This window comes from Pongo pygmaeus, chromosome 1 (genome assembly GCF_028885625.2).
Source record: "Pongo pygmaeus isolate AG05252 chromosome 1, NHGRI_mPonPyg2-v2.0_pri, whole genome shotgun sequence".
Lineage (NCBI taxonomy): Eukaryota > Metazoa > Chordata > Mammalia > Primates > Hominidae > Pongo > Pongo pygmaeus.
In genome coordinates, this window is record NC_072373.2 from 224,912,517 (window position 1) to 224,938,829 (window position 26,313).

A 26,313-nucleotide genomic window follows, 5' to 3' on the forward strand; every position below is an offset into this window, starting at 1 on the left:
GTAGTGTCTTGTGTGTGCTGTCATAGACACAGGCATTGTGTGGTAGCGGTCTTTACACGCAGGCCGCGATGGGCACGTGGCTTTCTAATGATCTCACTTCTGCAGGGACCATCTGACCTCATTGCTCTCTCTCAGTGGCAGGTAACCAGCAGGCTTGGCACCAGGCCCTACAACAAGATGCCCAGGGTTGTGTCTCGCCAGTAGGAGAGGGCTTGTGATCAACAGTGGTTGATTAAAATCTGTTTTTATGAGATCACTTTCCTTCCCTCTAAGTAGCCAGCAGAGTTCAGCTGACACACAGACTATGGTTTTTCTATGTTTTTCTCAAGCCCACTGGATCGATACTAAAAAGTGCGTTTGTGAAAACACAGACTGGGGTGGGTGGAGGCTAAGGCACTGGTTTCTCGCCAGGTCCGTCTTCTCGGGTGGGTTTCTGTTCCCGCCTCTGATCCTGCTGCCTCTGCCTCAACACCTGCAGGGACTGGGAGCGTTCGCTGTTGCAAGGCCAAATGCTTGGTTTTTGGACCATTCTAATTGTTTCCCCGAGAAAGGTTATCTCCTGAGTCGTAAAATTGGCCTTGAGTTGGCCCAGGATCCTACTATGACTTCTCTGGGAGGTGCAGATGACCTGAAGTGGACAAAGATCCTTCCAGATGAGATCCTTTGGGAGCTCAGAGCCCTCCTGCCTGCTGCCCTGGCCAGTGTCCATGAGGCCAGCCCAGGTCTTGAAAGACCTCCTTGTCCGCCAGAGTCAGGATGCTACACCGTCCTGATTTCCCACTGCTCGTGAGTCACTGTTCCTGGTCCTTAGAATAAAACTCCAGGTGTGGGGTATAATCTGATAATAGACACACATGGTGGGATTACGACAGCCCCCCTGGCCTGGGCCCTAGAATAGCATTGACTCCATCCACCAGTCTCGGCCTTTTCCATCGTTGGTATAAAGTTGTTGTTTCATAGCAGGTCTGCCGCTGATCTAAACTCTGCATGGTTTCCCAGGCCGGTGCGTGTGTGCTGGCTGCTGGGGCTGGAGGAGGCTGTCCCTGTAAATGTCACTGTCCAGCTCACGCAGCAAGATCATTTTGAGTGTGGGCTTGAGTGAGTTTTTTGGCCGGTCATCAAGCTCACCTGGCTTTGGGGTTTCTGGGACTGGATGAGCTTTTCCTGCCCTCATCTGTGACTAATTCTTGACGCAAATTGTTGCCTGAAGGAGCCACATACTTTGTGGCTGGGGCAGCTTGCTTGGGCTGATTGTGACCTGTTAGTCAACCTGCATTCATTCATTGATTTATTCATTCATTCAGCAACCATTTCCTGAGCACCAGATGCCAGCTCCGTGTTGGGTCAGGGACACAGGGACAACGAGGCAGGTCCTCACCCAGTGCAGGCGTCCATGTTACACCATGCAGTGTGGTCTGGGGGTGCTGTGTGGAGCCTGCAGGAGCGTGGGGGTGGTGAAGGGGGTATTCGCACACCAGGCACTCAACAGCCGCTCACCTCTTCCCCTCGGGGTTGACTGTCATGTGCTTTGGATCCTGCGAGATTTTCAGTAACATGGGGTCCCTTGTGGAGTCTCATACCAACAAGGTAGCCTTTTGGATAAATGGGGCAAACCCCAGTTTGAAGGAGCTGATTACAACTCCTTCCATTTATTCTCTCATTCTGCTTTCCAGGATGACGAACAAGGGGTTAATTGTAGGCACTTCCTAAGTTCTGAACATTAACTCCAACATGAACCCTTCCTTTCCCTCCTCCTTCCCTCACAGCTAAACCACCCTGAGTTGATGACACCAGCTGGTGGCCAGCACTGGGGACTCTGGGTCTGTGACTTTGAACGCTCCTTCCTGCAATCATCTTGGGAAGAATTCCGCTCTGAACTTGATGTCACAGGACAGGATGGGGAGGCAGCATGGCATTGCCTCTGGTGGCCCAAGGTCAGGTCCGGTCCCATCCTACCCCTAGTGGCGTGACTTTGGAAGCGCGACTCTCCACGTGTCTGGTTCCTGACTTGTAGAATGGGCACAAGGAGGCTGCTGCCTCGTCGGGTGGTGTCCGGTGAGACCCGGCGTTGGTCATTCTGTGTTTGTGGAGAAGGGAGGGGCCGGCCACGCATCAGGACAGGGTGCTGTCTGGTGAGATTCCGTGTTTGTGGAGAGGGGAGGGGCCGGCCGCGCATCAGGATCGGGTGGGGTCCGGTGAGATTCCGTGTTTGTGGAGAGGGGAGGGGCCGGCCACGCATCAGGATAGGGTGCTGTCTGGTGAGATTCCGTGTTTGTGGAGAGGGGAGGGGCCGGCCGCACATCAGGATAGGGTGCTGTCTGGTGAGATTCTGTGTTTGTGGAGAAGGGCTGGCCACGCATCAGGATCGGGTGGGGTCCGGTGAGATTCTGTGTTTGTGGAGAAGGGCTGGCCGCGCGTCAGGATCGGGTGGGGTCTGGTGAGATTCCATGTTTGTGGAAAGGGACCGGCCGCGCATCAGGATCGGGTGGGGTCCGCTGAGATTCCGTGTTTGTGGAGAGGGGCCGGCTGCGCGTCAGGATTGGGTGCTGTCCGGTGAGATTCTGTGTTTGTGGAGAGGGGAGGAGCCAGCTGTGCGTCATGGACTCAGGCTGCCTCAGTGAACAGACAAAGTTCACGGCTCATGGCACTGACCTTGCAGCCGAGTTCCTCTATGTGACATGCTGGGCCGCGCCTGGCACCAGCTTCTCCAGCAATGCCAGCCGCTGCCCTCAGCATCCAGCTCACAGCCCCCAGCAGCATCAGGACCCTGTGTCCACATGCTGTCCTGGCTCCTGATCTAGCTAGGCTTTGGTGTCTCTTCCTTTCTTCGTTTCTCTCTCAAAAACTCCTGCTTGTCCCTGGCTCATTTGTTCCTAGGAGGACCCTGACTAGCTGCTGGATGGTGACCTATCTCCCCCTGAGGAAGGCCACATGTAGTGCACATTTGGTGATAAACTTCTCACATACTCCAGTTAACAATGTGTCTCCCCAACACACACGGTCCTGCTGGAATCCTGCTGGCTCATCGTCATTCCTGTGCTCAGCTGTTGTCACTTCATCACCAGGTTGCCATTTTCTGAACATAAATGGTCAGCGTTTCATGGCAAATGCAGCTGGTCCTGGCCCCCATCGGAGGCTGACAGAGCTTCTGTTGGCTGCACAGGGCAGTATTTAGAGTTGGTCTGTGGGAAATGCCGTGGAATTCCGTGGCACAGCTGTGCTGGCTGTGTGAGTGAGTGGGGCCACTAGTCCAGCTGTTGTGGTCACAAGTCAGTTTCTTTATGAGGCAGATCAACCTAGAAGAACTCAGTCTGTGGGTGCCAGCTCTGCCGCTACTAAGCCCCTTAAACACAGGCACACACGTGCCACACACACACACACACACACACACACACACACACACTTGCTCGTTCTCTCTCTCTCTCTCTCTCTGAAGCCATGACCTAGTACCTAGTCAGGAGGTGGCCGCGTGGGCCTCTCTGTCCTCTGTGTGTGGTGCCTGGTAAGGGGAGGCCGACTGTCCTCTGTGCCCTCTGTGTGTGGCGTTGGGTAAGGGGAGGCCGACTGTCCTCTGGATCCCTCCTTTGCCCACCTGAGCCAAGTGTGTGGGGTTCTTAGCCAGCACGTTACCTGGTGTTCTGAGTTATTTCATTTTTCTTTCCTTTTCTGTTCAGCCTCCAAACCTCAGATCTGTCCCCAAAGCCCTAAATTAAATTAGTGTTCAGCTCAACAGATGTCCACCAAACCCCCACGTCCCATGATAGCAGCTGCCATTGCTGGCAGCCACATGGCCATCCCGTTTGCTCCTCAGTCACCTTGCCTGTGGGTGCCGTCACCTCCTCTGCCTGACAGACACAGAGCCCACGGCTCAGGGAGGGCAACCTGCCTGCCCAAGGTCACCCAGCTGGCAGTGGCAGAGGTGATGGGGACTCACTCCCAGCCAGGCTGTGGCAGTGACTCTCACACTCTAGACGGGGACAGAGGGACTGAAGCCCCTCCAGGCATGGGCGATGGGGCAGGGGGATTCACACCAGGCCTCATTCCAGACTCTGCTCCTGAACCACACTGTGGTGGGGGCACACTCACAGGTGGGTGTGATTAATTCGGAAGCTGAGGCTGCCCCCTCCAAGGAAGCCCTCCATATTGACACACGGATGATCCTATTCTGTTTTGTGTTTTCACTTCCTTGCCATCCTGGGCTAGGGACCTGGCCCAACCGTCCTCTACCCTGTGAGGCCTGGGCTTTCTGGGCCTTTATGGAGGCCCCTTGCCATGGGGGAGAGACCAGGACAGCCTGGTGGTGGCTTAGCCAAGCTGCACCTTCTATTTTCAATAATAACATAAAACCACCTTGCAGAACTGTGAGAGCCAAGCTGCCTGAAGCCCAGAGGTGCCCTGCCCTGCCTGGCACCCGGAGCCTCATCTTATTTGCCTGGGGGAGAAAATCCAGTGCCTAGGATTCTTTCCCCTGCCAAACAGCTGTTTTCCCAGTATTTCACCTGCACTCTTTCTTTAGAATCGGACCTCTGTGTGACTTAGGGCCTCTGTTGTTCATTTGAAAATGGGGATGCTGATTGAAAAATGGAGATGCAGGTGGGCGCAGTAGCTCACACCTGTAATCCCAGCACTTTGGGAGACCGAGGCAGGTGGATCACTTGAAGTCAGGAGTTTGAGACCAGCCTGGCCAACATGGCGAAACTCCGACTCTACTAAAAATACAAAAATTAGCTGGGCATGGTGACGTTCTCCTGTAATCCCAGTTACTTAGGAGGCTGACACAGGAGAATCACTGGAACCCGGGAGGCAGAGGTTGCAGTGAGCCGAGGTTGCACCACTGCACTCCAGCCTGGGTCACAGAGAGAGACTCCTTCTCAAAAAGAAAAAGAAAGACGGGGATGCTGATGCCTCCAGCACAGGTTGAGCCGAACAGATGCGTCAGGTCTTTGAAAGGACAGGCGAAAGTGCAGTGAACGTGAACCTGGTCCCTCCTCCCCTCACTTGTCCTACCTCATTTAGCAGCATCTTCTTTTAGCTCCTGTAAGAAAACTCATGGTAATAAAAACATAATGCTTTAATCAATAACACCCATGTCTCTGTTTTAGCTTTTTATTTTGGGAATGCTCAGATATACACAAAAGCAGAGTGTAGAGCATCCCAAGCCCCTGGGTATTCGTCTCCCAGCACCAGCAATGGGCAACACCTGCCCGTTCCTGCCTCACCTCTTTCCCACTGCGGTATTTTGAAGCAGATTCCAGATATTGTATCTAAAAGATAACTTCCTACCTTGAACAGCCACAATAGCACTATCACATCCTCCCAAACACACTTATAAGTCCTTAGGATCGTCGAATACCCGATCAGTGTTCACATCTCCCCAGGTGCTCATCTTTTTCTCCAGTTGGTAGAGTCCGGATGCCCACAAGATGCGTGCCTCTCATTAGGTGGATGTGTTTCTTGAAGAATGGGGTCCCCATGGGGGGCACTAGGTAGGAGCTGAGCAGCAGGGGGCCCTGGCTGGCCTCTTCCCCGGGGCCCCCACTAATTCTGCTTTTTTCAGCTTCACCTGCTGGATGCTATGGACATTTGATTCCCACCCTAAACGTGACTGTACAAGTCTGGTTTTCACTTGTGGGATGGAGTCTGGTTTTCTGCCTCTCTCTGGGTTTATTAGGAATCATTCTGTGTCCTTGGCTGGGTGCAGTGGCTCACGCCTGTAATCGCAGCACTTTGGGAGGCCCAGGTAGGCAGATAACCTGAGGTCAGGAGTTTGAGACCAGCCTGGACAACATGGCAAAACCCTGTCTCTACTAAAAATACAAAAATTAGTTGGGTGTGGTGGTATGCATCTGTAATCCCAGCTACTAGGAGGCGGAGGCAGGAGAATAGCTTGAACCTGGGAGGCAGGGGTTGCAGGGAGCTGAGATTGCACCACTGCACTCCAATCTTGGTGACAGAGCGAGAGTCCGTGTCAAAAAAAAAAAAAATCATTCTGTGTCCTAGGGTGAATGTACATAACTTTCTAAAATTTCTAATAGGTATTAAGTTAGTTAATATCACTTTGCTGCTTTTGTAAGTCAAATATGGTTGACTATTGGCAATTTCATGTAGTTCAACCTAAGAAAAGGTACATTTTAAGTTTTTAAGTGAAATAAGAGCCAGGAGCGGTGGCCTACTTTACTCCTGTAATCCCCGCACTTTGGGAGGCTGAAGCAGGAGGATCACTTGAGCTCAGGAGTTTGAGACCAGCCTGGGCAATATAGCAAGACCCCATCTCTACAAGAAAATAAAAAATAAATTAAAAAGTTATGGCCGGGTGCAGTGGCTCATGCCTGTAATCCCAGCATTTTGGGAGGCCAAAGTGGGCGGATCATGAGGTCAGGAGTTCAAGACCAGTCTGGACAACATAGTGAAACTCCATCTTTACTAAAAATACAAAAAATTAGCTGGGCATAGTGGCACGTGCCTGTAGTCCCAGCTACTCGGGAGGCTGAGGCAGAAGAATCGCTTGAACCCGGGAGGCGGAGTTTGCGGTGAGCGGAGATCGTGCCAGTGCACTCCAGCCTGAGCGACAGTGCGAGACTCTGTCTCAAAAAAAAAAAAAGTTAAAAATTGAAATAATTGTAATATGTGTGTTGTACCGGGGATGAGAACTGGGGGTGGGGGACCAGCACATGCACAGTGGTGGTCCATCAAATAAGAGAGACCGAGTAAAAGCAGACATCTGCAGCCCGAGTATTCTCCAGTATTCTTTCAGTGAGTCTTTGTTTGTTTGATATAACAGCTGTACTGAAGATGATCCACATACCACACATTACACCTATTTAAAGTGTACTGGCCTGGCTCAGTAGCACGACTGTAATCCCAGCACTTTGGGAGGTGAAGTGGGCAGATCGTTTCAGTCCAGGAGTTCGAGGCCAGCCTGGGCAACATAGCAAGACCCCATCTACAAAAAAAAAAAAACACAACAACATAGCGAGACCCCATCTACAACAATATTAGCCAGGTGTGGTAACATGTGCCTGTCATCCCAGCTACTTTGGAGGCTGAAGTAGGAGGATCATCTGAGCCTGGGGAGGCTGAGGCTGCAGTGAGCTGAGATCACATCACTGTACTCCAGCCTGGGTGACAAAGTGAGACCCTGTCTCAAAAACAAAAATAAAGTGCACAAGTTGTTGATTTTTTTTTTTTTGGGGTATATTCACAGAGTTATGCAACTACTATTGCCGTCAATTTGAGAACATTATCATGACTCCTAAAAAGAGACCCTGTACCCATTAGTGGTCATTCCCGTATCCCCCTAATCCCTTATCCCTAGGGAACCCCTAATCTACCCTCTGTCCCCATGGAATTGCCTATTCTGGGTTTTTCCTGTCAATGGCAGCATACAGTGTGTGGTCTTTGGTGTCTGACTCCTTTTGCTTTGCATAGCGTTTTCAAGCTTCATTCCTAGTGCAGCGTCTATTGTTCCGTTGTATGGACAAGCCACATTTCTCCATTCATCATGTGTGGACCTTTGAGTTGTTTCCACTTTTTGGCTGTTATGCGTACATGCTGCTGTGAAAGCTCTGTACAAGTTTCTGTTGAACATGTATTTCTTCTGGGTATCTACCTAGGAGTGGAATTGCTGGGTTATACGGTCCCTCTGTGTTTATCCTCTTGTGAAACTTCAAACTGTTTCCAAAGTACCTGCACCTTTGGCTCCCACTGGCAGTGGAGGAGGGTTCCAGTTTCCCCCACATCCTCGCCAGCACGTACTGTTCTGTGACTTTAGGATTGTAGCCATCCCAGTTGATATTGTAACAAAACTTGCCCAGCAGGGTGTGATATCTGTAGAGGACAGGAAAAGGGCTGTTTTGTTAGTGGCTTGGCATATCAGCCATGGTTGTTTTTTTCAAAATCTCCTGAGGAAGCCCCATGTAGCACGTGAGCCACAGCACGTGCGGCCGAGCACCCTGCACCCCTGCTGGCTGCGGCCCTTGCTGGTGGCTAGTGGGAGGGGAGGGCTTGAGTTGTAACTTGTTTCCAGGATGTGAAATAGTCTCCTCTGCCTCCGTGTCTCATCTACCACATGCCCCTTTCTCTGCAGGTGTGACCATGAAGCTCATGGATGAGGTCGCCGGGATCGTGGCTGCACGCCACTGCAAGACCAACATCGTCACAGCTTCCGTGGATGCCATTAATTTTCATGACAAGATCAGAAAAGGTAACCACTTTTCTGGCAAAGACGAGGGAGGCAGTGGCCCTCGGCTGCTTGGGTCCCTGCACCAGTTTGTTTTCTGTTCACACCCAGGGTCACGTAGGCCTTGGCGTGTGCCCATCTGACACAGGGAACAGGAAGCTGAGGTTTCTTGCTTTGTCCTTGCTGTTTATTGACTTGATGTTTCAATCTGGTAAAATCTTTGACTCAGATATGACGGGGCCATTATCCTCCTAAAGACCTGACTAAACTCACCCTCTGAAAACGCTCCACAGACAGAGCTCTGGGAAGGTCCTGTGCCTACAGCTGCCACGACCCTGGACACCAAACCTCACGGCAGCACATTTCATTTTGGGAGCGGAATTGATGATTCATGATTTAGGCAGTGGCAGGCTCAGTACAGAAAAGCCCGCAGGAGCCCCCCCTTGGCCAGCCCTGCCCACGCCACCCAGGGCAGCACTGGCATTGGGTGGTTTTTCTCCACCACAAAAATCCAACCCCAGACACCTGGCCCCTGCCTGGAAACGGTGCCAGCTGTCCCTGGGGTATGTGTGCCAGCTTGAGAGGCCAGGCCTCTGCAGTTTGTATGAGCAGAGGTCACCATGCTTTTCTTACGTGACTGCTCTCTGCCGAAGTAAAGTGAAGTGCACGCGACACGTGGTGATTTTTGTCAGTGTGACGTCTGCTAAGATGAGGCCGTGCACCCCCTGCAGCAGCACTGCCTCGCAGGCCGAGGGTGGTGTCAGCATCGTCAGGGCCTGGTGCTGATTCTGAGGACACCACCTCATTAAAGCGGCTCGTTGGAGGAGCTGTTGGCTGAGACCAGCCCCTTGTCGTGGGAAGCGAGAGTGGAAAAAGTGCAAGCTTGGCTCTCCTTGCCACAGCTCCTGCCCACCAGAGCCTGAGTAGGGGCAGACTCCCAGGCCCCGGGAGACCTGGCAGTCGGAGACCCGGGACTGGGGCAGAAGCACCTAAGATTGGAACGGTGGAGGGCTGCCTCCCTCCCTGGAATTACTGAGAGAAGGGTAGGCTCGCACATGCTGGATTTTGGATGCTTTGTGGTAAGGAGAAGGAAGGTCTCTGGCATTGCTTTCTTCCACTTTGGACGCCATTTGCAGAATCCTTTTTTTTTTTTCCACAACACGATCTTATTCTGTCACCCAGGCTGGAGTACAGTGGTGTAATCCCTGCCCACTGTAGCCTTGCACTTCCGTGCTCAAGTGATCCTCTCACCTCAGCCTCCCAGGTAGCCGGGACTACAGGCATGCACCACCACAACCAGCTAATTTTTGTATTTCGTATTTTTTGTAGAGACAGCGGCTCACTCAGAATCTTTTCTTGACCAATAGATGTTTGCCACAAACATAGACCACAATGTCATTTTAGAATCTGCCCAAAACAAGTGGGTCCTGTGTGTTTTAGCTTGTCCCCCACAGGCCTGCGCGGTGCGTGGTGGTGCTTGACCCTGCAGGAGAATCTGTGACATCTTATTCCATGCTATTTTTTCTAGGACTCCTGCCTGGGTAAATCACGATTAGGGTGACCTTGTGAAATACGGATGCACAGCCCATAGTGGGAAACGCGCATTCCATAGGACTCGCTGTGCTCAGTTGTCCCTGAGTGTCCTCGGAGAACCATCAGTAAAGAAATAGACTTTCTGGCCGGGCACGGTGGCTCACGCCTGTAATCCCAGCACTTTGGGAGGCCGAGGCTGGCGGATCACGAGGTCAGGAGATCGAGATCATCCTGGTTAACACGGTGAAACCCCGTCTCTACTAAAAATACAAAAAATTAGCCGGGCGTGGTGGTGAGTGCCTGTAGTCCCAGCTACTCGGGAGGCTGAGGCAGGAGAATGGCGTGAACCCAGGAGGTGGAGCTTGCAGTGAGCCGAGATCACGCCACTGCACTCCAGGCTGGGCGACAGAGCGAGACTCCATCTCAAAAAAAAAGAAAAAGAAATAGACTTTCCAAGATGGTCACTCTGTTTCCTAAATGTCAGCCTAGTCATCAGATGTTCTCTGCACAAAGCCCAGCGAAGCACCCAAAGAATGAAAAGGCAAAGCTTTGTTAGAAATGAGGACGCCGTTCAAGGGGGATCCTCCCCTCCAAAATCCCCAGCTCGGCCAGGCACAGTGTCTCACACCTGTAATCTCAGCACTTTCAGAGGCCAAAGTGGGTGGATCATTTGAGCTCAGGAGTTTGAGACCAGCCTGGCCAACATGGTGAAACCCTGTCTCTACTAAAAACACAAAAATTAGCCAGGCTTGTGGCAGGCACCTGTAAACCCAGCTACTTGGGAGGATGAGGCATGAGAATCACTTGAACCCAGGAGGTGGAGGTTGCAGCGAGCCGAGATTACACCACCACACTCCAGCCTGGGCAACAGAGCAAGACTCTGTCGCAAAAAAAAAAACAAAAACAAAGTCCCCACCCTCAACTCCTTGTACAACCAGAATTAACTTTTAAGGGAGAGTGCTAGGAGGTGTGTTGTGGTTCTTGGTCAATAGGAATCATTAATTTTGAGGGAAAACCAGGAACTGCAGTCCGGGTCAAATGCTTTTTCCAGGAATTAACTTAGCAATCTAGAAGACATCTGGGGCAACTCGGACGAGGAGCTGCTTTGCCAAAGGCTTTCCACAAGGCTAACGGGGGGACTTCATTTTCAGAAGCCACAATTTCTGGCAGGACATTCACTTGGATTGGCTTCCTTCACGCAGTGAGGGCAGGCTGGGTGGGCTCGCCTGATTCCCGCTGTCCTGAGCCACACCCAGGGCCTGACAGTGGGCCGCCTAGGCCCCCACCTCGTCTCGGCTGTGGCCGGGGCCTCCTGGGTAAAACACTGGGCCCCTTACCAGGAACAGAAAGACTGTTGTTTTCTTAGATGACATCTTGTTTTGTGTATAGAGGAATTTGGACCAAACTGAAATAGCACCATGGAGTCTGGCCTGTTTCTATGCCAGCATCCTCCAGGGCCCACTGGATGCTGTCACATCCAGGGGCCGTTGAATGCTGTCACAGTCGTGTGTTGTTTTCCAGAGGATTGTCACACCTGCCAGGTCCTTTGCAGGGAGGCGAGGGCTGTGCTGGCCGAGTGTGGCCAGGGTTGTCAGAGCAGGGTCATCATGCTTGCCTCTAGGACGCTGCACCTTAGATCAGCTCACTGCCTCCCATGCTTGCCCCTCGGTAGGGAAACAGAGCGAGGCCATGCAGGGAGGCACGGCCCCTGCTGGCTCTGGGTTCTGGGTGACACTGGGTGGGTGTGTGAGAAACCGCGGGGGGCTGGCCTCACGGTTCTGGTGTGACTTTCTCATGGACTCTGCTGGGGCCGCTGTACACCCTCGAGCCCCACACCTGCCTCTCACTTCGACCATACCATGAAGGAGGCCTCGAGGGCCAGACCCTGCTGCCCTGCCGGGCGGGGGCACACATTATTGTGGACTGTCCCAGTCGATGTTAAGAGCCCAGGGAGCTGCTGGCAGGCACAGAAACCTCATCTCGGGTTGCACATGGCGCCTGGCAGAGCTTTGTACTGTAGAGAAGTGGCGTTGCTTTCTGGTGGGCTCAGAACAACAGACGTCTGTTCGCCCCTAGTTCTAGAGGCCAGAATTCTGAAATCAAGGCGTCAGCAGGGCCAAGGTCCCTCTGAAGTCTTCAGGGGAGGATCTGTCCCCGCCTCTTCCAGCTTCTGGGAGCAGCAGCTGTTCCTTGACGTTTCTTGGCTTGTGGCTGCGTCACTCTGGTCTGTCTCTGTGGTCACAAGGCCTCCTCCTCTGTGTGTCTCTCCTCTTCTGTCTCTTATAAGGACACTTGTCATAGGATTTAGAACACACCTGGAGAATCTGGGGTGATCTCATCTCAAGACCTTTTGCTTAATTATACCTGCTAAGACCTTTATTCCAATAAGGCCCCATTCTGAAGTTGTGAGTAGATGTATCGTTTGGGGACCCACTAGAAATGCTTTGTCTCCTTAAAGCTCAACTCGTGTAGATACTAGCTCACTTCCACTTTTATAAAATCATGAAGTTGGTAAAATCCCCTCTGGGATTCACCAGCCCCAAGCTGCCTCTCTCTCTGTGGATGTGGGAGCTGCCCTTGTGAGAGCCAGCAGTGAAATTGATGTCAGCCTGGAGAAGGGGCCACTCTGAGGAATGCAGGGAGAGTGACCCCAGCAGGCCCCCAGGGGCCCCCCACTTTTGAGAAGAGCAGTCATACAGCCGGGCAGGGGGCTGGCTCCGGACCCTGACTCCGGAGAGCAGCCCCACTAGAGCCAAATAAGAGTCTCTACAGTTAGCAGGCCTAGGGGCTACTGATGAAGGACTGGGGCCTTTCCTCTAAATGACAGGGAGTGGGGGTCAGTGTCAGAAGTGAGAACGGATGTGACGTCTCCTCCATAAGCCCCAGAAGGCAGCGGTGTTGTAATGACAAGAAATAGTCGCATAGACCGAGGGTTGCAGTTCTCTGTGTTGGGGCATTGTATTAGTATTAACCTTACGTCAAGTATAAATTTAATCCACATAAGGATTACTTTTAAAATCATACGTTTATGGAAAAGGTGCCTGCAGATAGACTGGGCACATCCAGGCGGTTGGAGCCCGAGGGCACGGCAGGGCCATGGCAGCCGTTCACAGCCCGTTCCCCTCATGTGAGCAGCCCTGAGAGGCCACTGGTCCCCCTGGGAGGAAACCCCCTACCTCCCACAGGCTGATCTGCCACAGTGGGGAAAAGCCCAGGAGTTGAGACCCGTTGCCAGTCATGGGGCCTCCGTGAGTTTCCTGGGGCTGCTGTAACATTTCCATACACAGTAGCTTAAAATAGCCTGCACTCACTCTCCTGTAATTTTGGAGGTCAGAAGTCTAAGGCAGGTCTGCAGGCTGCATCCTACCAGGAGGCTGGAGGGAAGAATCCATGTCTCGCCTTTCCCAGCTTCTGAGGCCACCCACATTCCTCGGCTCATGGTCCCGGCCATCCTCCAGCCTCTCCTAACATCATCCCATTCCCCCGCTCGTGCTGACACTCCTGCCTCCCTCTCATAGGACTCCTGTGATTCTATCAGGCCCACCTGGGTACCCCAGAACAATCTTCCCATCTCCAGGGCTGTCACTTAGTCAATGTCTGCAGAGTCCCCTTTGCCACATGAGGTCACAGGTTCAGTGGATTCGGGTGTGGGCATCTTTTGGGAGCACATTATTCTGTCTTAGCAGGTGGAAGAAGGGGGTTTTCTGATTTGCCCATTTCAGCATATTTTATTAGAAAAATAGCTGGGCCTGGGCACAATGGCTCAAGCCTGTAGTTTTGGCTATTTAGGATGCTAAAGTAGGAGGATTGCTTAAGCCAGGAGTTCGAGACCAGCCTAGGCAACACAGTGAGACCCCTGTCTCTTTAAAAACAAAACAAAACAAAAAACAAAAAAAAACAGGCTGGTCACAGTGGCTTACGCTTGTAATTCCAACACTTTGTGAGGCTGAGGCAGGAAAATCACTTGAGCCCTGGAGTTTGAGACCAGCCTGGGCAACATGGTAAGACCCCATCTCTACAAAAATTTAAAAATTATCTGGGCTACTCAGGAAGCTAAGGGAGGAGGATCACATGAGCCCAGGAGGCAGAGGCTGCAGTGTGAGCCGTGATTGTGCCGCTGCACTCAGCCTGGGTGACAGAGTGAGACCTTGTCTCCATTTAAAAAACAAAAACAGGCTGAGCGTGGTGGCTCACGCCTGTAATCCCAGCGCTTTGGGAGGCTGAGGCAGTCTGATCACCTGAGGTCAGGGGTTTGAGACCAGCCCGGCCAACATGGTGAAACCCCGTCTCTACTAAAAATACAAAAATTAGCCGTGCGTGGTGGCAGACGCCTATAATCCCAGCTACTCGAGGGGCTGAGGTAGGAGAATCGCTTGAACCTGAGAGGCAGATGTTGCAGTGAGCTGAGATTGCGTCACTGCACTCCAGCCTGGGCGACAGAGCGAGACTCCGTCTCAAAAAAAATAAAATAACCAGAAAACAGTGGGAATGTGGAATGGAGACGCCGGGCCTGTGGGGTGGCTTCTCCAGATTTAACGCAGGAAGTGCTTTGCTTTCTCTCTTTCAGCCTCCCGAAAAACTGCCTCCTTGGCTGGGCGCAGTGGCTCACGCCTGTAATCCCAGCACTTTGGGAGGCTGAGGAGGGTGGATCACAAGGTCAGGAGATCGAGATCATCCTGGCTAACACGGTGAAACCCCGTCTCCACTAAAAATACAAAAAAAAAAATTCTCCAGGCGTGGTGGTGGGCGCCTTTAGTCCCAGCTACTCCAGAGGCTGAGGCAGGAGAATGGCGTGAGCCCGGGAGGCGGAGCTTGCAGTGAGCCGAGATCGCGCCACTGCACTCCAGCCTGGGCGACAGAGCGAGACTCCGTCTCAAAAAAAAAAAAAAAAAAAAAACAACTGCCTCCTTGGGAGAGTGATCTTTTATGCGATATTGGCCAAGTGCCAGGCCCCATGGCTATGGCTTGCCCTCACTTGGGTGGGGTGTCTGTCAGGAAGTTACACAGACAGCTTTGCTTCATCCAGACATTGGCCCAGGGGTTCAGAAGATAACTTTGAGTTTCAGCCACGAAGGGTGTGTGCCTAGGAGGAACTTACGAACTTGGGGCACTGTCGTGGCTGGGAGAGGCCTCACCAGCGGCCACGGAGACCACTGCCACCCTGCCATGGGCCCAGCTCTGTTGGCTGCAAATTTGGCATTTACGAACCAGACTCTTCCAGGATGCCCCATACTTGCCTAGACCACAGAGGGCCACCTCTTTTACCCTCACCCATCACTAGCCCAACCCAGTACCACCTCCATTGTCACAGCCTTTTGACGCCAGGGACCTGCTGTTCCTCTGCTCACAGCCTCCATGGCTGCCCATGACATGCCACATTCAGCTCGAGCCCCTCCAGCTAGCACTTCAGGTCTGCTAGGACAGGCTGCCACTTGTCATAGCTGTCCCCTTACACCTTTGTGCCAACTAGCCTGGCCAAGCACCTACGGGGTCCTTAGCAGGTGTGTGGCAAGTTAAACTCTCACCAGGCAGTTGGGGTGAAGGAAGGACCGCTTCATCCGTGCGACTGGATCTCATGGGAAATGGGAAGTGCCCACCCAGCAAAAGCGTGTGGAGTTCCCAGGCCAGCAATGGAGTTGGTGCTGGGGACACGAGGGCCACGACAGGCTGGAGCCCGCACCCAGGGGACCAGCATAGGGGAAGGCACGTGGAGCCTGCTAGCACCCACAGAGCGGGAGAGCCTCCGCCCCCCAGGCAAGCAGTGGAGCCCCTAATGGGAGCTGTGGGGTCACTTGCTGTGTGGATTTTTTTTTTTCCAGTTGAGACATTAAAATGCCCAGAGATAGCTGGTGTGAAAAAGTTATATCGTTGCCTTCAGTGTAATAGTTTTGGAAGCCCTTGGTGAGAAAACCTAAAGTTGACGTTTTCCTGGGGAGAAACGATCTCCAGTATTAGGGTGAAAAATGAGGAATCTTGTAGAAAAGGCCTTGGGATGTGTTACGTAAGAAATACGAAGTCAGTTCACTGTTTCCAGGCTTTTCTTACGAAAGTTAATGGCCACAGCTCTTTTTGGAGCATAAACACTGAGCTTTCCCTAAACTCTGAAACACTTGGCAACCTCTCAGTCTTGCTAACAGCTATGTTTTTTTTTTTAATTTTGTTTTCTTTTCCAAATCCGTGGCATACTGCTGAAATCTGGCTGCTGCTGCCCCTGGAGAGACGCCCGTCTGCTGGGGGAGTCAGGCTGGGGTACCTGCCAGCGCTCACGGGCTGTGCCACTCCAGGCAGGCTCAACAATTACTTCAAAACAGAAAGCGGCTGTAATTCACAATTCAGCCCACTACAGGCACCGATATATTTAACTATACCTAATATGACACACTTGATGCCAGGCATTGTGCTACGTGCTTCATACCATTTACTTCTCACACAGCACAGTGAGACAGGGACTGTCGCTATCTCTGTTTGTTTTTCCCATTTGGAAGCTGCAATTCTGAGGGGTTAAGGAAGCTGTTCACGGCCATGGAGCTGGTTCCAGGTGGGGCTGGGAGGGCAGGCCCAGCAGCTGGTCTCTGGGACCAGAGCTCTGAGCCCATGCTTTGGTGTCCCCAATGACCTGGCCTAAACACCACCTGGCATCCGCCCCGTCAGGGCCTCAAGTGTGAGTGATGAAGCTCGACTCTCATTGATCACACACAGCTACATCCACCTTTGAGGCCTGCCCTGGACTGTGGAGTGACTGCAGCTGGTCCCCGTGCATTTGTGCCGAAACTCCTGGCTCTCAGGCAGCTTGAAAATGCATCGTTAAGCCCGGCGCGGTGGCTCACGCCTGTAATCCCAGCACTTTGGGAGGCCAAGGCAGGCAGATCACGAGGTCAGGAGATCGAGACTATCCTGGCTAACATGCTGAAACTCCTTCTCTACTAAAAATACAAACAATTAGCTTCTTGTTACTTTGTGGTATGATTCCTTTTACCCCCTGCAAGCCCCTCCAGCGGTGCCCCGGGGCCCACTCAGGCCCCAAGTTACTGTCCTGGGCCTGTCGTGTGGCATAATGAATGCGGGCAGTTGACATCAGTATGGCCTCAGAGCAAGGATAGAACCACATGGGTTGACTGTGTCTCCTTCAAAAATGTGGAGGAAGTTACCCCCAAAATGCCCAGGTGGCCTGTGGAGCCCCTGATGAAGGAGAGCCACTGTGAGTGGGTCGTGGCTGGGTCTGCTGCTCCCTTGCATTCTCTGAAGCTGGGTGTAGGGGGAAAGCATTTGCAGATGAGGAAACTGAGGCACAGTACAGTTTCCTGGCCTGTCCCTGCTCAGTGGCCAAGCCTGGATTTAAACCCAGGCCCATCTGACTCCAAAGCCGTGGAACTCAGGGCTCCTCCTGCATGGCTTCGTAGCCTCTGGAGACTGGCTTTGACAGGTATTTGCTCCAGGGCCTCGAAGAGCCTTGCCTTTCCTGATGAGACACTTTGTCATGAATGTCTGGCTTCATCAGGGCCCTGGCTGCTGTTCCTGCTACAGAGGCTCAGAGGGGACCAGGCTCTCCCCTTCTGGCTGCCTTCCCCAGAACTAAAGAAGCACCCACACCTGTCCTAGGTGGGCACTGATCCCCCGCTCAGTGGGAGATTCTGTTCTTGGTTAATCATTTTTCACCTCAAGCTGGTCCCACCCATCTTTTAAATAAACCCCAGCCACCTTGACTGCAGGTGCATTTGAGCGGGTGACGTGGTGGAGCCATCCCAAGGCAGCGCCTCCACTCGAGGGCTGATTGTCAGGACCAAGAGGTCTTTTTGCCCCCACAGAGCCCTCCGAGTCTTGGCTGCCTTGTTATGGCAGGGACTGGCACTGCTTGGGGTTGTGTTTGCTTTGGTGGTTTCTGAGACAGGTGCGTGGAAGTGGATTTGGGGTTCTCTCCCCTTCCTCGGATGAGCCCCGCAATGTCCCAACTTTGCCTAGTGCCAGGTTCACCACAGGATATGGACAGACACTACTGGTATACAAGGCAGGTGTGGACCCCCCTTCCTGCCCTTCTCATGCCTGGGGGGAGGGCTGAATCAAGGCAGACTTTGTGGGAAGGAGGCCTGAGCTCTCCTCATTGCTGGGAGATCCTGAAGCATCCTGACCTCCGTGTGACACGCCAGGTCTGCAGGCAGTGCTTGTGGGGCCCTGCCTCTGCCTTTCCTGTCAGGTTCAGTGCTCCCGAGAGCCACCTGGACACGCTGTCTTCAGCTCTCTGATGCATGACCAGCCTCACCCGCCTCCATGTTTGGTGGAGGGACCTGTGGGCATGGTCATGATTTGGCCGGCAGCCTGGATGATCCAGGCTCTGCCCCAGTAGGAGGAATGACAGCACATGGCTGCGCCGTGGAGGAATTGGCAGGAAGGGCGGAGCCAGTCTGGGCTGCCCCGTGGGCAGGTGACGGCCAGCACGTGACTGCCCCCAGGCTCTCCACACTTTTGCAGGGAGGCAGGGAGGTGGACAGGTGTGGGGCTCCAGGCCAGGCTGCTCCCAGGAGTGGCACTGAAGTTGAGACTGGAAGGAAGTACCGGCCAGCAGGACTTGGAAGGGGCTGCTGGCCATGCTCCTGGGCACTCCTGATCCTGGGCTGCTCAGCATCCACTTCAGGAGGATGCAAACCTGGGGCTCTAATGGGGCTCTGGCCAGCTTGAGTCTGTGGTGACCTGGTGTCCACATGTGACCCACACCCCAGCCCTCGTGGGTCCCCAGAGGGGTCCAGCCTGTCAACTGGATACCTACTTTGGGCCCCCTGGGCCCAGCCCTGCCCTCATGGGACTTCAGGCTAGATGGAGACAGACAGACAACAGTGAAATAGACAAGCCAACAAGTGTGCCAATGCAAATGGGGTCGTTGGCTCTGCAGGAGCAGAGGACAGTTCTAGAGGGGGTGTGGTGGAGGGGGCTGAGCCGTCCTGGGCAGCTCCCTGGAGAAGGGATGCTTGAGCCGAGGTGCAGAAGATGAACCAGATGGGGATGGGAAGAGGGCTTTTCTAGGGAGAGGCCACAGGGGCCAGGAGCTTCAGGGAGCTCACAGAAGGCCACTCTGGTGGGGTGTGGAAAGCAGGGGGCAGGCTAGGGGCCCTTGTAGAGGCTGAGGCCAGTCACTCATCACCCCAACCCCACCTGGATGGACCTCCGTCCCCAGGGAGGCCTCGATGCTGCAGGGGGGCCTCCATGTGACCTGGAGGAGGCGGAGAAAAGGATTTGGTGTGCGCCTCAGCTGCCATCCTGGGGTTGACAAAGTGCCTGTAGCTGGAATGCTGGAATTCTTTTTTTTTTTTTTTTTTTTTGAGATGGAGTTTCGCTCTTGTCGCCCAGGCTGGAGTGCAATGGCATGATCTCAGCTCACTGCAACCTCCGCCTCCCGGGTTTAGGCGATTCTGTTGCCTCAGCCTCCCAAGTAGCTGGGATTACAGGCATGTGCCACCATGCCCAGCTAATTTTGTATTTTAAATAGAGACAGGGTTTCACCATGTTGGTCAGGCTGGTCTCAAACTCCTGACCTCAAGTGATGAGCCCGCCTCGGCCTCCCAGAGTGCTGGGATTACAGGTGTGAGCCACTGCGCCTGGTCTGTAGCTGGAATTCTTCAGGAAGGGCTAGAACAGGAACACAGCCCTGGGGGTGGGAGCTGGTCCCCCTGAGGTCTCCTGGGACAGTCCCTTCCCAGAGGCTGCCTGTGAGACCTTGGTGTCAGGTGTGGGATGTGCCTTCTGAGCCCAGGGTCTAGGAGATGGGATACCCTAAGCCAGGGCCCCTGGAAACTCTGGGCTCTCTCTTGGTGACTGGGACTTGTGATTCGTCTGTCAACCCTAGGTTTCAGATTAAGTCCCAGCCAGTGACCACATCAGGTTTCCAGTTTTTTTCTTTTTTCTGAGACAGGGTCTTGCTCTGTCACCGAGGCCAGAGTGCAGTGGTGCGATCTCAGCTGACGGCAACCTCGACCTCCTGGGCTCAAACGATGCTCCCGCCTGAGCCTCCCGAGTAGCTGGGACCACAGGCATGCGCCACTATGTCCAGTTAGGTTTCCAGTTTTAAAGTATCTTACTTTGTCCTGCTAGCCAACCTTATAGCCTGTGTCTTGTTTAGAATAATGATGTTGCTCTCTGAAGGATGAAAAGTCTCAGATTTTGGTTGTAATTGAAAATTTTCCTGACATTTATGAAGTGTTAATTGTATTACGGACCACAAGAGGCTGTCTCAGACAGCATTCTCTTCTTTTTGTTGTTACGTCTCATGCTTTTATAATCAACCTACTTAGTTGTTTAAAGTCGTTGTTGATTGCTGTTAGGAGTTTCTTCAGATTTCTAACACAGCAATTAAGCCATGAGCAGCCAGGATCTGGCCATGGCAGCGGTGGCCAAGGGGGTCCTTCATGGGCAACACCAAGAGCATGTTTTTGGAGCCTGGGCGGAGTGGCTCACACCTAATTATAATCCCAGCAATTTGGGAGGCCGAGGCAGTTGGCTCACTTGAGCCCAGGAGTTCTAGACCAGCCTGGTCAACAAGACAAAACCTCATCTCTACAAAAGATATAAAAATCAGCCGTGCATGGCGGTGCACGCCTATAATCCCAGCTATTTAAGTGACAGGCATGATAGTCGCTTAAACCTGGGAGACAGAGGTTGCAGTGAGCCATGATGGCACCACTGCACTCAGCCTGGGCAATAGAACGAGACTCCATCTCAAAAACAAAAACACATTTTCTGTTGCTCCTCAAAACTAAGAGCCAGTGTTCAAAGACCCCTGGAACCTACCCTCCTCCAGGTACCACGCTCATGGGTGGCCCCCGTGTGTGACACTGTGGCCTCAGGGAAGTTCTTGTTGGTTTCTGCTCATGGAAAGGGCTTGTTCCTGCTTTTTGGCCTGTGACTCCCAAGTGTTATACGTGATTGTTGGTGAGGGATGTGGGCTGGGCATGTGAGGAAGGAGGTAGAGATGCTGGGAGACCCTCAGGTCTGACCCGTTGAACCTTCTAGCTCCTTAGCTGGGGCCTGGCCCATGGCCTGCCCTCCTCCTGGGGTGCGTCTTGTGACTGCGGGCGCTTTGCACGGGACTCTGTACCTTACAGCTCACGTAATGCCTGCTGGCGCTGACCACACAGCTCCTTCCTCCTCTCCCAGCACTGGCACGAAGCGCTCCCTGTAAGTATGAAGTTGAATGTAGCATGGATCGTTCTGATACTTTTTAACATGGAATAACTACTCTTGCCTCTGGCCTGCTAACCGCCTTCCAACAGCCTCCACCTGGCCGCTTTCTCGCTCTGGGTCTCTAAACCTTCCTTGTGAGGCTGGTCTTGGTGGAGCTAGGACACTGGGGGTTCCAGAGGCCACGTTAAAAGGTCCCTGAAGCCAGATATATTTCCTGGGGAGCAAGTCCCAGCAGCCAGAGTCAGGCAGGGATTTTCTTGAGCCTGGCCCAGAATAGAGGCCATGCTGGGCCACCTGGGAGGGCATTCTGACCGCAGGGCAGCACTTGCCCCGGAAGTCCCCGGGGGTTTCTGCAGCCTGGTGGCCAGTGACATCGATGGTGACACCTTCACGGGGCCCCAGGTCAGCTCTTGGCTTGAGTCCTTCCATCCTGTAGCTATCCCCCAGGCAGGGTGTCTCATGCCTGCCTATAGGGAAGAGCTGAGCTCCCTGAGATTAAGGGATTATGTTGAGGCCAGGTAGGAGGACGGAGCCCATGCCGGGGAGGGTGGCGGAGGCAGAAGAGCAGCTCTGGGTCAGGAAGCTTCTGCCAGGATGGACTGTCGTGCCCCGGGGAGCGTGGGGCGTACAGAGAGGTTGGTTAGGATTGAGGGGGAGAGAGGGACACAGGGACAATGTATGGGAACTGGTGACTTTGGACTTTGTCATGATTCACAGAGAAATGGGGCTGGTGCTTTGAGCATGGAGGACTCTGGCCAAGGGGTGTGGCATCCAGCAGCCCAGAGGAGGAAGCTTTGGTCCCGTGGGCGAGACCAGTGGGGCCAGAAGGGAGGCTTGGCATGCAGTCACATACGATTCAATCCCACCAAGGGGCACGGGCAGCTGCCCTGTGTCACTGGAGCCCCTGAGGGTGGGAGTGGCTGTGGAAGGTGATACAAGGTTCTGTCCTGGTGCTTGGAGCAGTGTAGTGGGGCAGCTATGGCTCCGGTGGGCACCAGCAAGGCCAATGAATGGACAGTGCAGGTTGCAGATTTGACCCTGACCTAAGGAAGGGCAGAGCCAGCTGACACCCAGAGCTCCTGGAAGGCAGTCTGCAGCCTCCCCCATGGGGGCACAGTGGCTCTGAAGCCTTTCGGCAGGTGCTGCCACTCCTGGCCAGGAAAGAGCCTGCCTGGGCGGGGGCTCAAACCCATGGCCACCAAAATCCTTCAGTGCTGAATTTTAGCGTAGATAAACCTGCTCGCTAGAAAGATAAACATTCATGGGCAACTAACGACACATTCTAATATTCTGTTATTTGAACATCTGGTAGTCAGCCAAGCCACTGCTTCCCCTAACCACGTGTCTGCCTGCTGACCACAGAAACGCCAGTGTCCCCCGCCCGGCCGTGGGATGGAGGCCGCCCTGACCACCCCCTCCCTTCTCCACAGGCTGCGTCATCACCATCTCAGGACGCATGACCTTCACGAGCAATAAGTCCATGGAGATCGAGGTGTTGGTGGACGCCGACCCTGTTGTGGACAGCTCTCAGAAGCGCTACCGGGCCGCCAGTGCCTTCTTCACCTATGTGTCGCTGAGCCAGGAGGGCAGGTCGCTGCCTGTGCCCCAGCTGGTGGTGAGTGCGTGTCCTTGGAACGGCGGCCCCTCCCTGCCAGGCAGCCCTAGGGTCCCTGTGCTTGGGCCTCCAGGGGGAATCTGTGCCTGCATGAGTCCTGTCCTGTCAGTAGGGGTCAGAGTAGGGCCGGGCCTGGCCACTGCCTGGACCGGTGACCTCAGGCTGCAGGGCTGATCCGGTGAGGCCTTGAGAAGGAACACCTCATAACCAGTGAGGAGGCCTTTGGGCTCTACTCCCAGGGCCTGTGGGGTGAGGCTGGGCAGACAGGACAAGAGAGATAGACCCCTTTAAGAGCTCCTTAGCATGGCTGCTGCCTGGGCGTCCAGGTCGCCTCTGAATGTGGTGCCTTGGGGTTCCCTGGCATTGTGTAAGAATGCTGGAGGGGGATGAGGACTGCGCCCTGGGGCCCCCATCCCCTGCCGAAGGGTCTGCTGGGAAGCCGGAGGGGTGGGCTCCCTCCAGGTGGCCCTGGCCTGCAGGTCCTGCCTGATGAGACGAAGCCAGGCTGGTGGGCTCTGGGTTGAGGGTCCCAACCCCTTGGCCTTTCTCCTCCTCATGCGGGGCAGGTGGGGTGGGCGTGTGCGGGCCACACGCACTCTCGTTCATGGGGGCTGCTGCCCCCAGGTGTCCACATCCCCTGAGCTCTGCCACGTTTGAGAGCTGGTAGTTCTCCGCCTGGCATGGAGTCTGTAGAGTCACAGACATCGGCAGGGTTTGCGCAGCCCAGAGAGGCAGCTTCCCTGTCTCTGTCATAAGAACAGAGGTTCTCCATCCTGGCTGAGCCCAGGGGCTCTGCAGCCTTTGGGCTGGTCCTGATTTCTCTTTGAACCAGCTCTTGTGTCTGTCACTGAGGGGAGCAAGAGGAAAGCAGAGCTGTAGGAGCTTCCTGCCCCTCCGGGGAGCGAGGATGCGGGAGCAGAGCAGCTGGGAGCAGGCGGGTGCCTGCAGGCCTCTTGGGAGCTGGCGCTCTCATGGAAGTGGCCAGGCAGGCACCACAGCCCTGCGAGGCTGACCCCTGATTCCAGAGGTTCTCGAGGCCCCTGCCCCCGCAGTGTCTGCTCCCTACGCAGATCCGCGAGCATTTGCTGCTCAGCCTCCGGGAGAGGAGCGTGCGCTGAAATCTCTGGGGTGAACACGCACTGAAAACCCATTCCTCCCAGCAGCTGGAGCACGGCCCGTTGCTTCCCCACGTGGCTGAGGAAGGCCGCCTGGTCGCCCCAGCTGCCTTGTTTCCCAATCGAGGCTGAGGCCCCTCCAAGCCCCTCTCCCAGCCCTGCCCCTTCCAGGAGTGGAGGAGCTCATGCCTCACCAGGGCCCGTGGTGGCAGCGCCAGGTGTGGTGTGTGAGCTGTCAGGCCCAGTGAGTACCCTCCCCTGCCAACTCCAGGCCAGCTCTTTGCTGGAGTTGGGTGCCGGCCTCTCCCAGGTCGGGTGGGCTGAGTAGAGGAGCTGATGGTGAACCTGGACTTGATGGATGAGGAGGACTCAGCCAGGCTGAAAGGAAGGAAAGCAAGTGGTGGGTGCCAGCACGGCACTAACATAGTGCCTGTGACCCACCCTTGCACGACTCTCATGACCAGGCCCCTCTTCGACTTGGGGCTTACGAGGCACGCTCCCCTTCTGGTGGGAAGACTGCTCCATGCCTCCAGCCCCACAGCCTCTTCTGTGGCAAAGTACCCTAGGCTGCCACCCTCCTGCCCCATCAGGGCTGGCTCTGCTGCCTGCTTCTTCCTCTCTCATCTGCCCCTACCCCTCCCCATTTACTTCTAACCCTACTCGCCTTGCCCTGGCCCACCGTGCCACCCATTGGCCCTTGGCAGGATGACGTCCTCCCTCCACATCGCCTGGGCTGGTCCGCAGTCGTTCCTCAGCCCCTGACCCTGCTGTGAGGCTTCAGCCTCCTCTGTCCTTGACCTTCAGCCCTGTGTCTGGTTCTCCTTTCACCTTGGACACGCCTTCTCCAAACTTGCCTGCTCTTCTCCGCCATGAAGTATGGGCTCCACTCCCACCTGGGCCTGCTCTGGTCTCTCCCGATGGACCTGACGCCCCTCCCATGACGCTTTTCAGCATGGCTGCTCTCTGTCCTGCTGCTGAATCCCCCACCTGACAGGCACATCTCCGAAGCTCTCTCCTTCCCCGCCCCCTACCTCTTCCTGACTCCTGGACAAACTTTCCCAGTTCTGTCTTCCCTCTGCGGGCAGCATGGACAGACACAAGGACACGCCCTGTCTGCTGTCCACTCCCTGTCTGTAGCACAGCTGACCAGGCCCTCAGTGAAGGGGACCCTGTAGTGTCTGTAGGGATACTCCAGCCTCCCCGGCCACCACACAGTCTCCTAACCCTTGGCTTCGACACGTCCTAACCTGTGGCCCTTCTCTCCTGGGGTGGTCGGATCCATGGCCTGCCTCCAGCATCGCCTGTGTGTCGTGTTGACTCCCAAATTGACTTGGCCAGTGCTGCCCCTCAACAGGGTTCCCAAAAGCATCTCAAATACAGTTTGTCCCGAATGGAACTCATTATCCCCCCCGCAAAAAAAATCCCTCTCCACCTCTGTGCTGCCCTGGAAGTCTGGGAACCCAGCTGGCTCCTCCCCACTCCCTCCATGCGCACGCCCACCCAGTGCCGCTCCACTCCTCTCTCCCGAACAGCTCTTACTGCCCTGTCCCCATGGGACCGCTGCTGAGTCCTCAGCTGCTCCCTCATCTCTTCCTGGTGCTCTCAATCTGACCCTTCCCTGCCGCCCAGGAAACTGGTCATCAAAATCCGAGTCGCTCCCTCTCCCACCGAAATGCATGGTGGCTCCTCCATGCCCTGGGTGTGGGTGCAGCAAGCTCACTCCCGCCTGGTGCCTGTGCACCTGTTGCTCCCATCTGGACCACCCTCCCCAGACCCTCCTGGAGCTACAGCATTTCTCAGACGTTTTTTCCTTAGAAGGGCACCCACAACCACTCTAGAGAAGCGTCGCCTCTGCCACCCCAGACCCCCTCCCACCCCCCCTCCACTGCAGACGCTGCGTGGACTGTCAGGCTCACATATCCAGGAGCAGGCACCTGGCTGTCCAGGTCAGCCAGAGCTCTAAACTTACTAGCTGTGTGGCCTTAGGCACGCACTTTCTATGTGCCTCGGTTTCCTCATCTGTATGGTGGTGATGGACACGGTGCCCACCACGTGGGGTGGGTGAAGATGGGGGGGCCTTCGTCGTCTGCTGCTGTTCACCTGCTCTCCCTGGGGCCTTGCACCCTCTCAGAGGGAGGCGTAAACAAACAGTGAAGATAGAGGAAGTCGAATGGTGTCCAGGGTCACGAAGAAGACAGCAGGGAATGAGGGGATCGGAGCGTGCCCAGGGGACAGGTACAGTTTTAAATATGTTCCTTCCCAAGGAAAGCCTCAGCGGAGGCCTGGAGTCAGGGAGGAAGGGCAGGAGCTGTCTTGTGGGGACCGTTCAGGTGAAGGGAACGGCGGGGGCCGAAGGCGCAGAACCACTGTCTGTAACGGGGGAGCTTGGGGACAGTGGCACACCCGAGGCCACCCGGCTAGGATGGGGCAGGGCTGGTGGGAGTCTATGGGGCTCACGCATATGGGCGTAAAATAGAGGAGGATCTGGGTGACCGGTGCTTTGAACAGGCTTCAGTACAGGTTGATGGGGTGCCCTGGGGGGTCTCCCAATAGCCCCTCAAAGCTGATAGTGGGGGGCATCCTCCCAGGTTGGCAGCGGCTGCAGGCGTGGTTGGTGTTTGCCCACCAATGACCGTTCCCTCTCCCAGCTGCCCCCAGCAGGGCCGTGAACACTGGATGTGGGGTCAGGACCACCTGCACCT

The 26,313-nt window shown here is 54.7% G+C and overlaps 1 protein-coding gene across 1 annotated transcript in view; it reads left to right on the plus strand.

The window, feature by feature from the left end:
• The window catches only part of ACOT7 (acyl-CoA thioesterase 7), a 128,209-nt gene that overhangs the window by 88,651 nt on the left and 13,245 nt on the right, over positions 1 to 26,313 (plus strand). The window contains exons 7-8 of the mRNA XM_054441777.1: positions 8,087 to 8,203; positions 22,312 to 22,496. Coding sequence (XP_054297752.1) covers positions 8,087 to 8,203; positions 22,312 to 22,496 — 302 coding nt within the window. The remainder of the gene's footprint in view (positions 1 to 8,086; positions 8,204 to 22,311; positions 22,497 to 26,313) is intronic.